At 48.1% G+C, this 16254-nt stretch overlaps 1 protein-coding gene and 1 long non-coding RNA gene across 5 annotated transcripts in view; both read left to right on the top strand.

Annotated features, from left to right (window-relative positions):
• Window positions 1–3193: 3193 nt before the first annotated feature.
• On the top strand, window positions 3194–4305 carry LOC144388334 (uncharacterized). The gene is made up of 2 exons (XR_013452659.1): window positions 3194–4056; window positions 4153–4305. It is a non-coding gene; the product is annotated as an uncharacterized LOC144388334 (long non-coding RNA).
• Window positions 4306–5991: 1686 nt separating this feature from the next.
• asap2a (ArfGAP with SH3 domain, ankyrin repeat and PH domain 2a) overlaps window positions 5992–16254 on the top strand; it is a 39399-nt gene continuing 29136 nt past the window's right edge. For all 4 annotated transcript variants that reach the window (XM_078089959.1, XM_040199888.2, XM_078089958.1 and 1 more), the window contains exon 1: window positions 5992–6587. In XM_078089959.1, the coding sequence (XP_077946085.1) occupies window positions 6462–6587 (126 nt within the window). In that variant the 5' untranslated portion in view covers window positions 5992–6461. The remainder of the gene's footprint in view (window positions 6588–16254) is intronic.

The raw sequence follows: 16254 nt of genomic DNA, 5'->3' as shown, positions 1-16254 counted from the left end.
TAGAGACGCATCCAAGAGACTACACGCGCTGCGGCAAGGTACCCGAGGCGTCGCAGACTACGCCATTGAGTTCCGGACGCTAGCCGTTGAAAGCGGATGGAACGATGAGGCCTTAGAATCTGTTTTTTATAACGGATTAAGTAGCCAGATCAAGGACGAATTGGTTTCATACCCTGAACCAGAGACTTTAGAGGATCTGGTTCAATTGGCGATTCGGGTAGATAACCGATGCCGGGAGCGACAGAGAGAAAGGAGGCGCAGCGAGTCACCCCTCCCCCGAAGGGTAGCAACCTCATATTCTGTTGGAGGGGGACCTCCCAGGTACAACGCCAGATCACCAGCGGGGACCAACAATGAAGAGAGGCCCGAGCATGAGCCCATGCAACTAGGCCGATATCACCTTGACGAAGAGGAGCGGCGGCGCCGGTTTGACAACAACAGCTGTCTTTTCTGCGGGCTACAAGGACACTACCGTTCCTCCTGTCCTCGGCGCTCATCAAACAGGAGGGCTCGCTAGATGTGGAGAGAATACTAGCGAGCCAAGTACCCATATCTCCCAACCCCCGGCCCAGAGCACCACTGCACGCCACGCTCTCAACAAAAGGTCAGTCTTTTCGATTTCAAGTTTTAATCGATTCTGGGGCAGACGACAGTTTTATTGATGCTGATGTGGTGAGACAACTGGGCCTCAACACCACTCCTCTGGAGGGGGCTGTTGAGGCTGCTACTCTTGACGGCAGGCTGCTGGCCAGGATCACCAGCCGAACCGAGCCCGTTAAGCTATTTATTTCAGGTAACCACCAGGAAGAGATCAGCCTGTTAATTATTTCCTCCCCTAAGATTCCGATCGTTCTAGGACTTACGTGGTTGGTTAAACACAATCCGGTAATCGACTGGCCAGAGGCTAGGATAACCAACTGGAGTAAGTTTTGTCATGCTCATTGCCTGCGGTCTGCAAGTCCGAGACTAGAGAACAGCCAGGGATCCACCCAATGCGCGGCTGACCTATCCCTCGTCCCCACTGACTACCATGACCTGGGGGAGGTTTTCAGTAAGAATCGGGCCTCATCACTTCCACCTCACCGCCCGTACGACTGCGCGATTGAATTAAAGTCTGGTTCCACGTTCCCCAGTAGTCGTCTGTACAGCATCTCTAAACCGGAACGGGTAGCCATGGAGAAATACATTAAGGAGTCGCTCGCCGCCGAGCTCATCCGTCCCTCTTCGTCTCCATTGGGAGCAGGTTTTTTTTTTGTCACCAAGAAGGACGGTTCCCTCCGGCCATGTATTGACTATCGCGGTTTAAACGAGATAACCATCAAGAATAAGTATCCGTTACCACTCATGAACGAGGCCTTTGATGCACTTCAAGGGTCCACAATCTTCACTAAGTTAGACTTGCGTAATGCATACCACTTGGTGAGAATTCGTAAGGGAGACGAGTGGTTGACAGGATTTAACACACCGTTGGGGCATTTTGAATATCAAGTTATGCCGTTTGGATTGACTAATGCCCCAGCGGTATTTCAGGGGCTGGTTAACGACGTGCTCAGAGACATGTTGGGACGTTTCGTATTTGTGTATCTTGATGACATCCTCATATTTTCTAGAGACCCCACCGAACACATTCAACATGTCCGCCTGGTGCTACAACGTCTCCTGGAGAACAAATTATATGCCAAAGCGGAGAAATGTGAATTTCATGCCGACACTGTTTCATTCCTGGGCTACGTCATTTCTGAGGGACAGGTGAGGATGGATCCAGCTAAGGTGGAGGCAGTACTTGGATGGCCTAGGCCCGACACGAGAAAGCAACTTCAGAGGTTCTTAGGGTTTGCTAACTTTTACCGACGGTTTATTCGGGATTACAGTAGTGTCGCCGCTCCCCTTACTGCACTTACCTCCTGTAGCAAACCCTACGTGTGGACCCCAGAAGCAGAGGGGGCGTTTGGGGAACTCAAGAGGCGGTTCACGTCTGCTCCCATCCTTGCCCAACCTGATCCGTGCCGGCAGTTTGTTGTCGAGGTGGATGCCTCTGACGTGGGGCTGGGAGCGGTGTTATCCCAACGCACCGCGACGGACGGTAAGCTCCACCCCTGTGCTTACTTGTCGCGTCGGTTGTCCCCGGCCGAGCGCAATTACGATGTGGGCAACCGTGAGCTACTGGCCGTCAAGGTCGCCCTAGAGGAATGGCGTCATTGGTTGGAGGGTGCGGAACTACCGTTTGTGGTTTGGACAGACCATAAGAATCTCGAGTACATCCGGTCAGCGAAACGCCTCAACTCACGTCAAGCCAGGTGGGCCCTGTTTTTTGGACGTTTTTCCTTCTCCCTGACTTACAGACCTGGATCACGTAACACCAAACCAGACGCCCTATCTAGAGTGTTTTCCAGAGAGGAGGAGGGGCGAGAGCCGGACACCATCGTCCCCAAACACTGCTTGGTCGGGGCAGCCCTGTGGAGAATAGAAGACGAGGTAACCTCTGCCCTCAGAGTCAACCCGGGGCCAGGTAATGGGCCTCCGGGCCGGCTATTTGTGCCAGATAATGTGAGAACTAATGTCCTGCAGTGGGCTCATGGCTCAAGGCTGACGTGCCATCCCGGAGTGGCTCGGACCATGGCATTTCTAAGGAGACGGTTCTGGTGGCCAACCATGGCTGACGACACAAAGGGATACGTCGCAGCTTGCCAAGTGTGCGCACAAAATAAGGTATCTAATAGACCTAGCGTCGGATTTTTACGCCCCCTGCCCATACCACGACGCCCATGGTCTCATGTGGCACTGGACTTCGTGACCGGACTACCCCCGTCAGAAGGTAACACAGTTGTACTCACCGTGGTTGATCGTTTCAGCAAGTATGCCCATTTCGTTCCACTCCCCAAGCTCCCGTCAGCAAAGGAGACGGCCTCTATCCTTGTCAAGGAGGTGTTTCGCATACATGGGTTGCCTTGTGACCTGGTCTCGGACCGGGGGCCCCAATTTTCCTCGGCTGTCTGGAGAGCCTTCTGTAGGGCCATTGGGGCCACAGTCAGTCTGTGCTCGGGATACCATCCACAGACCAATGGTCAGGCAGAGAGAGCTAACCAGAAACTGGAGATATCTCTTCGATGTCTAGTGTCTGCTAATCCCGGGTCCTGGGCCTCCCAAATCTACTGGGCAGAATATGCGCACAACACCTTGCCCTCTTCCGCAACAGGTATGTCCCCTTTTCAATGTTTGTACGGCTATCAACCTCCCCTTTTCCCATCCCAGGAGAGAGACATCGCCGTGCCCTCCGTACACAGTCACATCCGTCGCTGTCACCGAACCTGGCATCGAGTCCGCGCGGCCTTGCTCCGCTCCTCTGAGCACTACCAACGGCATGCCAACCGCCACCGGACGGCCGCCCCGACCTACAAAGTAGGTGACAAGGTCTGGCTGTCCACTAAAGACCTTCCACTGAGGACGGAGTCTAGAAAACTGTCTCAGAGATTCATTGGCCCGTTCGTAATTGAAGGGGTCATCAACCCGGTTGCGGTCCGGTTGAAGTTACCTAGGTCCCTTCGTGTTCACCCCACTTTCCACGTGTCCCGTCTTAAACCGGTCCTCCTCAGCCCCCTCCTGCCCCCTCCCCCGCGACCCCCCCCACCACGGATCATTGACGGTGCTCCGGCTTACACAGTGCGTAGGATTCTGGACTCCAGACGCCGGGGCCGGGGAACCCAATACCTAGTGGATTGGGAGGGTTTTGGTCCAGAGGAGCGGTGCTGGATTCCCCGCCGCCAGATCCTGGACGCCGTCATGGTGAGGGACTACCATCGCCGTCGGCCAGACAGGCCTGGTGGGGTGTCTGGAGACACCCGTCGGAGAGGGGGTACTGTCAGGTCGCCACCCTCAGGAGGCGTCGGTGTGTTGGCACCAACCAGCACTCGAGGGGGCCGGACGTCAGCACGGAGGTGAGAGCAGGGCCCAGCTGCGTCTCATCCACAATCACCCACCTGTTGCTGCCTTCCAATCAGGGGAGGTATTTAGGAGCGGCCCCGAAGCCTCTTCCCCGCCGGATTGTTAGTCTTGTTTGTGAGTCAGACCGATAACTCAGGTCGAAGAACAGCAAGAAGTCAGAGGCCGCTGTTCTAAAACTAACCAGTGTCCTGTCTTCCTCTTTTCACCCAGGCACCTGAACGGGCCGCATGGCCCACGCACCTCCCCGGGAATCCCGCTCACTGTTTTTCCCCCACCTCTGGAATCCGGGACCGCCGTCACCACCCCGTCACCTCCTAGTCCGGTGCCTCCTTTTCACGAATAAAATACATGGTGACTAACAAATCTGCGTTTGGGTCTTTTCCAGTGGAGGCAATACGTGACATCCATGGAGTCCAGTGCTTCTCTTCAGCAACAGAACGCACAACCGGTGCAGAACTGACAGTTTAGGCTGGTTCGGTCCTGATTTAAAGGAAAGCGCATGCATGTAGAAAGGCAGATGTTACTGGAAATATGAGTGGTGAAGAGAACGATTTGATTGTGCTGACCCTCCCTGACTGAGCCGCTCTGTCTCTGGATAGCAGATGTGTGGAATCATTTCATAAGGGAGTTGAGGCCTACTGCCAGTCAGGGTCATCCTGGGTCTCGGACTCTTCATTTAGCTTTTTGCCAGGATACGCTGCAGGGCTGAAAGAATGTGTGAACACTGCCATGTCTTTGATTTAAAGGCTGCGCAGGGTTCCGCCTCGGCCGCTGTGATACTATTTATACCGGGCTGAATGAGGTGTGAAGCAATCAGAAGACACAACTCTGTTGACCCACAGATTCCTGCAAATTATTTACAGTATTGTGCAGCAGTTTATGCAACATGATTAGGCAGCATATTACGCCTGTGTTGTTATGGCCTCTGTTCTGTTTCGTGTTATTTCCATTGAATTAATAATAAACCCAGGAGAGACAGTTAATTATCTTATTGAAGATGGTATTACAGATCAAACCATATTTGTGCCTTGCACACGGAACACAACAGAAAGAGAACATACATTACATTACATTACATGTCATTTAGCTAACTCTTTTATCCAAAGCGACTTACATACCTTACACATGTAGTATTTGCACAGAAACACACGCTTCCCTTAAGACACTGCATCACTTTCAGCTGCTTCTCCTGCCTCTAGGAAAAATGTGCCGTATGAAAATGATGCTTTTAAGTGCCGTAGGATATATTTAGATTATAGGTCAAGCATGCACCAAAAATAATTGCACAATAGATTTGAAAGATTTGTCACACACTTATGTGAGTTTTGTATTTTTTAGTCACAATAGCAAGCCTCAAATACAAGCTCCAAAAGGGCTTTGGACGCACATAGTAATACGGACATTTACACCATTTGTTTTACCGTCGACAGACAATAACTGTGTTATTTACTCCTGAGAAACGCATCCTACATCCTACTGCTAAGAAGATCAAACAAAAATCAAATCACATATTTTTCCACAGTAGGAATCTGATTTTAGATTAAATAAATGTACATGGACAAAGGACAACAGTGAGATGTTTATATGGACTGCAGCAAGACTATCAACAGTTTACGTGCAATCAGGCAGTATTGTAAAATATCTGCACTCAACTCAAAGTTGATCAAGTGCATAGGAATGCCTAAAATTAATAACATGGTTAACAGAAATGTAAACACTAAATTAGAATCCTCTAATTTAATCTGGTAGCTGTTTTCCTTAAATTTAAGTTTCACCATTTATTATGTTATGTATTATAATCTAATACAGGGTAACCGACATGTTCAAGTGTTAACGGACACACAGCGAACTATTAGTATTTACTGGTAATTAGTATTTTATGTTTTCCAAATTGAAACGAGTCATACGAGTTACTTTCATGAGCTAAACAGAGTGAACGGGTGTACGAGGAGCACCTGAAGGCAGCATGAGTCCACGCCTTTTGCGCACTCTGATTGGCTCTCACTTACTAGCGGCCGTTCCTCATTGGCTGTTCCGCGTCCGTTGAATCCCCTCCTCTACCTTTGTCAATGTCTTGCGCTCCCATTGAAACGTCCTGGCTGTTGTTTCCCCGGTCGAGGAGGAGGAAGTTGCTCCAACCCTCGCGCTGCCCGAAGCCTTTTCTCTTTCGGGATAACAGACTTTGGTCAGGGGAAGCTTCCGTTTCCTCTTTGACCAAGCGACCGCCGGCTGAGAACCTGCGCGGGAAGAACCGGGAAGGATTATCCCCGGCCTCCCGGCCCCCCATCACCGACACCTTGGAGCGCGGTGCGTCAGCGGCGGAACTGCTCGAACCTGCGCGCGACCCCGCTGCGACCGGACCGCGTGAGGAGCTGGACCCGGAGATGCTCTGCTACCCGCGGGGACCTCGAGAGACACGCTCACCGCTGCTACTGCTGCTCTGAACTTTTTTTTGTTTAAAAAAAAAAGAAAAGAAAAGAGGAAATTACAAAAAGCAAGGGACAGAACAGGGATTAATCATGCCGGACCAAATCACAGTTACAGAGTTTGTGGTAGAGACGAATGAAGATTATAAATCGCCCACCGCCTCCAACTTCACCACCAGGATGTCCCACTGCAGGAATACAGTGACGGCCCTCGAGGAGGTGAGTACCTTTGGTGGAGCTGTGGATTGTTATCTCCATGATAAGGATTACGTTAGAATATCTTGGGCTGTCCTTTTTATTATATTTTACATAAATGTTTCTGTATTTTTGAGTTGGGGGGGGTCACCTCTAACATCCTGTGCACCATCCCTCGTGATCTATTGTTTTCCTGTCTTGGACTTCTATTGTGCCATTATACAGTTGCGTTATGATTTTTACTACATCCTCAATGATCAGTCATCATCGGTTAAATCCAAATTATAGATAACAAGTTAACCTTAAAGGGTTGTTTACAGTCCGTCCAAAATGATCCCTCCCATCCAAAGTCCCACCATGAATAAACACTAATGTGTATATAAAATCACCTTTTGAGTTTTGATCAATGCAGGCATGTTTGTTCAAATGAATTCCCACAGTAACGGCGAGGGGAACCGTGACATGTCGCTCTGCTGTTTACAGGCGCACTGTAAGTGCACAGAGGACACTTTGTGTTGCAGGGCATCAGGAGGAAGGACACTTCCGCTCTGTTCCCTGACAGGCCTCCCCTCCCCTCCCTCTCTCCCTTGTTATAGTTTCCCTACTTTGTGTGCTCCATGGTGCAGCCTCGCCCTGCCTCGTGGTAAAAATAGAATTTCCCACATGAGCGGCTCCCTTTGTGATGTGTGTGTTCGTGTGTCTCTGCTAAGCGACGATGTAACGAGTTCCCTCCGGATTTCACTGTGGAAAAGTTTCTTCTGTCCCCGATGAATGGAATCACGACGGATGGTTTTGTGTGTTTCACTTTTTGTTTTGCAGCTTAAAGGGATATCCGACTGCACGATTTGTGCAGAGAGGAGATATTACATTTAACTCCTACTTAATTAGAACCTGTTTGCAGAGGGCTAGTCCATACATAGATGCATACTGGTACATGCATGCATACACCTGCTCAAGCTGATGGGCTCTGCTTGGGCGACACCGAGCTGTGCACTGTGTCTCATTCATTTCATCACTGCCTGGAGTGGAACCTGCTTTTTCGGTGGTAGTGAGCAAATACGTTTATGGATTCAACTTTTTTTTTTTTTTTTTTTTAAACGTATCTCAGCGGTAATTGTTGGTTTGTGAGGTTTTGGTTGAGAGTCGAACTCAGCGAGCTTTTGATCTATTTAGCGATGAGCCGCAGTGGAAGGTGCCAAATTGCTGTTGCGGAGACACTGACCCCCCTCAGGGAACACAAGGCCTTATTGTGAGGACATAGAGACCTCGCTCACTTTGGTGCGTTGGACCGATTTTTAAACGCTGCCGTGGATGGGAGACACTTCCGCTTATTGTCTACCGGCTGGCCTGGAATCTCGAACACACAAACATGCAAACCATAACACACGCGCTCACACACACACACACATGTATGCATGCTACACTGACATTCACAAATCGCTGGTCATTTCTGAAGGTACAAAAGCCTTCTAGTTTTTATTCCTGTTCCAAATCCTAAAACCTTTTGACAAAACATCAAGTGGATGACTTTCGCCCCTTGAGTGCAATGATGCATCCATTCAGCCGTTTCAGCTTTTTACTGAGTTTCAACCCCTTCACTGGTTCTGACCTTCTCCACAAGACGGCTTTGTTAAGCGAGCTCTCAGTTCTTCGCTGTTCCCCTTCAACTGACAGCTGAGGACGGGCGGATTGGAGCTGTGGTGCTACAGTGCATCGTCACGACGCGCTTTGCTATTGCAGCCTTTCAGTTTTAAGTGTTTTCTTGCTCGCTTCAATGTGTCTTTTGTTTTTTTAACATCATCTTTTTTTGATGACAAATAACTATTTTGCATAATAATATCAACAAAAATAGGGTGTTTTAGGAAGATTTTAATAGCATGTGTATATATTTAGCATATTAGAGCCTATTCTCACAGTGCTGCAATTAAGCAACCGAATTATGATTTGCATCACTGCTTTGTTTTCTGAAGAAGGAACCCGTTTATTACACTCTGGTAACTTTCTCGGAGGCGGCGATGGTTACATTTGATGCAACCATGTGATCTTCTTTACTCCACACGTTGCTCTCCCTTGTTAAAAACCTGGCACCTGCGTTACTCACGGTGCAACGAGACCGCCGACCGATTGGTCTAAAATTCAGATGGAGGCCCGGTGAGCTTACTTCTTCAAAGCTGCACCACCGCAAACTCCTCACACGTCACGCTGCTCCCTCTGGAGCCTCACACTGCTTCACCGGATCTATTTCACACGTGCAACAGCACTGCCCGGGACCTGTAAACAGACTTTAATGTGTGAGATCAGTGGTTTCCCTTTAAGTAAACCCTGGCATTTAGTCAAGTTTTAAATCAACAATACAAGTGTTCTGTGTCAACACAAGATCCCTTGTGGGGTGGATCCGACTTGAATGAAGAGGCAGATTAATTTGTTGGTAGAGGGATGCGATTTGTGTAAATCAGCTATATTTATTTGACAAAATTACAAGTTCCGACGGTCAAAACTGTTACCAATGAAATACCTGCGCGCGTGTCCAATCATGGAAATAAAAAAGTGGATTATGTCAACAACATAGTGAGTGTTATTTGTCTACAAAGAGTCTACAGTGTTCATATGATCACCCCAAATCTACAAATAATGTTGCGTCCAGTTCTCTAGCCTCGTCTTCTGTAAAGACCTTTTTAAAATGGTCCTGTAGGCATCGTTTGCTTGAAGCCTTTCAACACATCAACAGCAGAGACTCAAGCACTCAGAGATTTTATGTAAATGGAAGCACAAATGTTTTGTAGTTACTTCTTTTCAAGGCTTTATTGTTTCTGACCCAACCTTGATTAGGCAAGTCGTTTTGTAAACTGCTGGCTATTGTGAGGCCGTTTGGGGAGTGTGTGTGCATGTGTGTGCATGTTTGTTTGTACCTGTGTGTGTGTGTGTGTGAGATTAAACCCCAGCAATAAAAGAACCTGTTTATCCACTAAGCGGATGTCAGGCTTTGTGTCATGACCCCCCTCTGTGTTCCTGGACCACATGGCTCTTCTTCCTCAAAATTTGTGTTGACTTTTCTCTCGTGAGTTTCCACAATTCCACACTTTTAAGAATTAACAAATCTAGAATGTGGAACATTTGATTCAGAATAATCTGATGGCCAGTAGTGAATACCGATCCAGAAATATGTATGGATGATAAAAATATATTGTAATTTAATTTCAATGACCTGCTTATGGGGACATACATTTTCCTTGACGGTTGCCCAACTTCTCTTGAGCTAAAGGTGAACTCGCTTGTTCTATTTGAAGGAGGCATCGGCCCCAAAGGGCCGAGCTGAGCTCCGAGTGGCCAAAGAGAGGAAGTATCGATCTTGATGAAAGTGCCCTTGTGCTTTTGTCTCACGGGTTAGTCTACCGGATGACTGTCAGCCCGGGAACTGGCACAGATTTGTAGTCATCTTAGATCGTCTATTTTTGCATCTCTGGTCGTTTTTATGCCCCCATTACTAAATCCTGCCTGGCAGAGATACACTTCTATAATTATGCGATCAATCGAGTTGTGTCCATTAAAAGAAAATCTCAAGTGCATCCACTTCCAGCTCCGGTACGAATACAAGCAGGGTGTGTAATATCTCTGTGTTGCACCTACGGCATTTTCAGCAGTTGGGGTGTTCAAAGCTTTAATCGCGAGTTAATTCCCTAGCAGAGTGGATCAGTTGTTGGGATCATCGCGTATTACGTCACCAACCCTTGAACTGAATACAATGAGTATGGAACAGATCTGACTCATAAAATTGACTGCAGAACTTTATTGCGGAGTGTCCGGGCCTAGAGCTGCGAACCGCATTGACTACTTGACATTCAAACACAAGCTTTTGTGTTGTCAGCAGCAAAGCCATTTGATCCGTCTGTCAGCTGCGTGGAGTTTGTCAGACCGAGACGCGATACGTTTCGGGAAATCACAGCTGCTTTTTAATTTGCAGTCGCTAATGCTAATGCAGCCTTAGTTCTGGTATCGTTGCATCGACCAATGCCGCATAATCCAGCATTTATAAACTGAGCTAGGATTGTTGATAGGACTGAGCGTTATATGTTTTGCGACGTAAAACACACAAAACATATAACGCTGATACAATACGAAATCTAAGAAATCTATAAAAAAAGTTTCAAATAATCATGATTTCATCCGAAACAAAAGTCTATAACATTAGTCGGCGAGCTATGCACTCCAATGGCACGCTGCCTTACTGCTCAGAGAATCTGGGAAAGACAACGACATTAATGGCATCTACCGCCAACTGTTGGCACCAGCGGTGCTGGCCAAGCAAGGCTCCGGTGTCGCTCCCACAGGCTAATTCAAATATTCCCGATATCCGTATACCATGGTGCTTCTCAAACGGTATAACGAAACTGTCGAGGGCCCGCTCTGACCGTCCTTAGTCCCCTCTTTGTCGCACCTCTAATCCTAATCTCAGGGCCGCGTTTGCTTTGGGTACACTTTGCTTTGCTTCAATGTTCTCGAGCTAGTCTGCCCTGCTGTAGTTTACGCATCAAAGTTGAGGTATAGTGGGGACAGCGGACATAGAGTGAGGGCGAAGGGAGGAGACTGAACTGCAGGGATCCTGCCAGAAATCCCATTTAAATTACAGGAAGCATTAAGCTTCTTAGGTGGTATTCTGAAGACCGGCCGGAGTGGTCTAAGCGGTTGGGAGCGCTCTCCTTGGCCAGACCTCATATCCAGGCCGCATGTGCGTTAGAGCTTGTTTCTTTGTCGGTGGCTCCCTAAAGCCATTAAATGGGGATTGTCCTCGCATCGATAATCCTGCTGTCTGGACCCTCGTTAAACTTTCCTCCGGGCCACCTGTTGCAGGGGGTGAGCGAGCAGCTGTTGCCTACAGCCGGACCCGCAAACCTGGCCTGCAACGGGGGGGGGGGGGGGAGGAAATCGGGCCAGAAGAAGGTCAGGTCCTCCCTTGGCTCGGGTAGTCTTTTGGCATCAACACAAGCTTGCTGACTGGCACGCGGAGTCACAAGAGTACACTTGCCTTTGGTTGTTAGCACATGATCCGTATCGTTTCTCTGTAAATGAGACGTTTCAGCACCAGTAGCAGAGAGCAAGAGTTTTTGTTCTGCAACGTCCGGTTATGGATACCTGCCTTTTTCTCAGAAACAATTCAATTAGGTGACGTGGGAGCTGAACCTATGACATCTTAGTTGTGTTGTCCACACTCATAGTGCTAGCTGGGTTGAACTAACTTGGTTAACAGTTGATTCATTGTGGCACCTTGGACATTGGGGCTGGCTCCTTTTAATTGATGCTGTGCACATGCCAATAGCTGAACAATAATTGGACAAAAGATTGATAAAACATAATTTTCTGGTTCAGACGGCCCATTGAACGTGTTGGATGCTGAACTCAATATTTTGTACAAAACCTTCTAAGGAGAAGTAATGTGCCAACACGCCCTTAATCTGGAATTGTAACTTTCCAAATCAGCGATGGGCCACTCATTGATTCTAGCAAAGCCCCTTATCCTTCCCTATTTGGGACCTCAGTGTTCTCAATGCGATCTCCCCAGCCTCCAGGGCCGGGTAGAGCGGGCACTGTGTTATCACACGCAGACAAGGCTCCGACCCGGGCCTCATTGTAATGCACCAGCTCTCCCCAAGGATCTACCAAGGCCGAAGGTCACGGTCCTGTCCCAATCGATTTAAAGCCACGATCCCTCTCCTCCCCCAGATGGGCTTGGGCTGTTTTGATGTGATATAGTTTGACTCACTCTTGTACGCCGTTGATGCTGAGTCCGGATGGTAGGAGAATATTTATCATCAAGATTGGGTAGAGCCCCTTGGCTTTTGTCAGTCCTGATCTGTTTGCTTTGGAGGAGGGTGAAACTCTCAGTCCAACACGGTGGAGGTGAAATGCGAGACTGGCTGCTCTCTGTGCAACGCGGAGGTTAGGGGCTCAGTCACTAGGGGCACCGGGGGTAAATGTCTCATCCATCAGAGGGTCCTGGCCCAGATTGTCCGAGGCAACTGTTGTTGGCGGCTATTGTTCCCCGACCGGCCCTGCCTCTTCATTAATGAACCCTGCCATTGATTTGTAGTCCCGGCCACTCGGCTCAGCTTGAGGCCAGGGTGGAGTGGGAGGGTGGATTCCTCCCAGTTGTGTTGTCCTACTGTCACTTTCACTCATAAAACAGGCCTAGACTTCTTCTAGGCCCGTTTTTCACTCTTTCGGGGCTTTTAATGGAGCTTTACCTGGATTGATATTTGCTATCATTTGCGATCTTTTATTTTGTAGTTTGCAAGATGTGTTGCACCGACAACAAAATTTAGCCCGCTCTCATTTTACCTTGGTTCGATCTGAAGAGACAGTTGGTGAGGAGCTCATGAAGTCTTCAGCCATTGAGATTTCACTCAAGGGTTTACGACAAGTGAATTAAAAAAAATATTTTTATGCTTTTGAATTGAGTTCTAAAACCTACAATAGTACACAACATGTATACACACACACATACACACAAGTGTTGCTCTCTGCAGCGTTTTACTACAGCGTCTTCCAGAACAAAGCGGGTCATTTTCCCCTCTGTCAGGCTTTCTCACACTAAACTGTGCAGTAACTGTTGGGCATCTTTCCTCCTGTGTTGACGCCTTGAAGTTGACACGTACGTCTATGTGAAAAGAGCCAAAGAAAGACTCCAAGGTGAAGGCGGAGGGTTTTTTTTTTTTTCTTTTCCCCCCTCTCTGAGAGCACATTTGGTCCTAATTCCCAGACCCCTCCTTCCAACTGGGTTTTAACAGTCTCCTGCTGGTTTACAAACTTCATTAAAGACTCCCGTCAAAGTCGGGGAGGCCATTTTAAAATGTTTTAAACTTGGCGCCAGCCTCTCCCCCGTTATTTTTATCCATTATGTATGCATATGTTTATTTTTTTCAATGGTTGTTGCAGAAATATAGGTAGTGAGATAATCTATGAATGTGACAAATATATGTACTCAAAAGAAGTGAATTTGAAACATGGTTAGTATCTGGTTTGAGTCGGCCTCATTGGACTAGACACAAAGAAAAACCTCGCCATTGTTAACACCAGCCGTCTGGGAAAACCAAACAGGAAACAAAAGTGCTCGTTATAAAGAAAAAGAGGTATCTGAAGAAACGCCTCAGCAGTTAACATGAGAGTTTGTTTTCTCCCACACTTAAAGCACCGCAGTTGATGTTGTCATCTCAGTGTGACTCCTGGTGGTTTGGGCTTTGGTCCTTTTCGGGGGTCTTTTGTAGTGCTCACAGAGGAGCAGTAAATGCCCCGGCACGAAAACACCAGAAGGCTCATCGGTAGATGAGATGTTTGAATAACTTTGAGCCGGGCAGGAAGAACCAAGTCGCAGGCAACCGCTCGAGGCGGGCACGGCTTCTTCAGGAATCCGATTCTCTTCGATGCCCGCAGGGTCGAACTGTATATTTGACATGTGTTTTGGATGAGTCACAGCCTTTCCCCCTGTGCATGTGGATGTGGAGGTAAAGCGAGAGAGAGCGCCCGTCCTGCGTTTACCCGCGCTTTGCCACATGTGGAGCTGTGTGTCTGAGCACACAGCACCGGGTGGCCATTTTAACGCCACGCCTGCTGATGTGTCTTACTCTGTAACGTATGGACCAGTCGGCCTACTGATGAGAGGCCTCTTTGGTTTTTCCATAGATAGCTTAATGTAGCTGCTGTACAGGGAAACCGAGTTGTGGTGTATTGCATCAACATCATATTTCCTCCCTGTTAACACCCAACAGTGCCGTGCTGTGAGGAGGAGGAGGCAGGAGGCAGGGTTAGGTGGAAAGCCCTCTTGACTGTGTATTGCACTGGTATAATCGGTCCTTAATGGAACATTCAGTCTCATAAATTGAAAATCCTTTCCTTGAAATAAGGCTCCAGCCTCAGCTCTTTGAGCCCTTTTTTCCCCTGAAAGGGACGATTGATTGATTTGAAAATCGATCAAAGAGCTCAACGTAGCTGCTGAGAGATCCACTTTCACTTGTTGACGCTTCACTAAACGGTGCTGTGTTGGAATAAATGTGATTAACGCAATGTCAAGTCTTGCCCACTTACAAATAAAAACCAGGCCTTTTTTTCTAAATGTTCCTAGTGTGTGTGTGTGTGTGTGTGTGTGTGTGTGTGTGTGTGTGTGTGTGTGTGTGTGTGTGTGTGTGTGTGTGTGTGTGTGTGTGTGTGTGTGTGAGAGAGCGTTTTACACACTCTCAGATGTTTCAGTACTTGCCTTTTTGAGTTTCTTTGAGTTTGAAGTTTGATTGTCTGGTACCTCCATTAAACGCATGGATTACAACCCACAACAGCCTTCACAGACACTGTGCCCACACACGCACAGAATAAATCCCACAATGATTTCTGAGACTGCAGCCTTCTTATTGCCCACAGCCTGTTTCCTCACATGACTCTCACTGTTGTGGGGCTTAAAGGCTTGAGGTTAGAAGGTTAGAAGACGAGTTGCAAAGAGCCACTAGACACAACCGACATGTGTGTGCGTGTCCGCTAAAAACACGTGTGTGGTGATGCCGATAGTTACAAATGGGGAGGATTTCTTGGATTCGGCGTGGTGAAGGGCCCTGAGCGGGAGGGCCCTGAGCCCTCGTCGAGCAGACGTGCCGTCATACACAGATAGTCGGTCGGCGGCAACAATGGGGGCCGGCTCTCTTGCTCTCGTCTGTCAGTCGCACCGGCGTGCAATCATCCAGGAATGTCTTTCTTCTTCAGCCAGCGGAGGAAGAGGAGGGGAGGGCTACACTTTTTTTGTTGTGGTCAGCAGCGGCCTGCCCTCTTCCTCGCCACTTCTGGCTTCATGTGAAGATCACCTTAAGCTAACGTGTTTTGGAATACTTAGAATGGCCTTTTTTCATTGAGGCGAATTTTGTTTTAAGGGATTAAAGTGGATTGAAAATAATTTGCGCTGTTGAAGATGCTTTCCTGCGTCTAACAAACACACAAACATCCCTTTTGGTTTCTCTGTCTTCTTCAGTCACACTAGTGGAGCTGTAATTACTTATTTACAGACCAAACTATTCATTCATTTTTTCCCCCTTTGCTTGGTATCCAGAATGATCTTTTGCATGTTTCGTTGTAACTGACAATGGCTGCACTGTGACTTATTGTTCCTGTTTAGCTTGGCTTCCCCTTCTTGTTTTTGGTTTTGAAGACCTTGACAAATGCCGGACCAAGCCCATTGGATTCATCCGACCTGGTCTGGCTCTCCCACGTGCTTTCCCAGCTGCACTTTGTCTCGTGTCAGCGGTCAGAAATGCTACTCTATACAGAAATCCATCTTCTACTTTTCTGCTTGCACAGCTTTTTGTTTTCTGTAACTCAAACAGGAGGTGTGTATGGAGCCTCTATTTTCTTTCTAATGATGCTTCACATTATCCATCCGTAGTCATCATATTTACAAAAATTGCGTTTCCTCATTCAGACGAGAAAACCGTTACATTCTCATAATGTAAAAGAGTCCGCTTGTGCTGCATTCTGTCCGTGAAACTTTAATTAGATTTACACAACCCCCCCCCCCGACCCTCCCGCTGTCTGTCCATGCACACACACGCCAGATAGTGCTCAGAGGGACACCTGACACGCGTTACTACAGTCCGGGTGAATGCTTGACCATAAGCCGGCAGCATCGTGGTCGCCTTTCTAGATTGGCAGATGGCGCATGATC

Source organism: Gasterosteus aculeatus, chromosome 15 (assembly GCF_964276395.1).
Source record: "Gasterosteus aculeatus chromosome 15, fGasAcu3.hap1.1, whole genome shotgun sequence".
In the NCBI taxonomy this organism is placed as follows: domain Eukaryota; kingdom Metazoa; phylum Chordata; class Actinopteri; order Perciformes; family Gasterosteidae; genus Gasterosteus; species Gasterosteus aculeatus.
The sequence above is the reverse complement of the archived record's forward strand: the minus strand, read 5'-3'. Positions and strand labels throughout refer to the sequence as shown.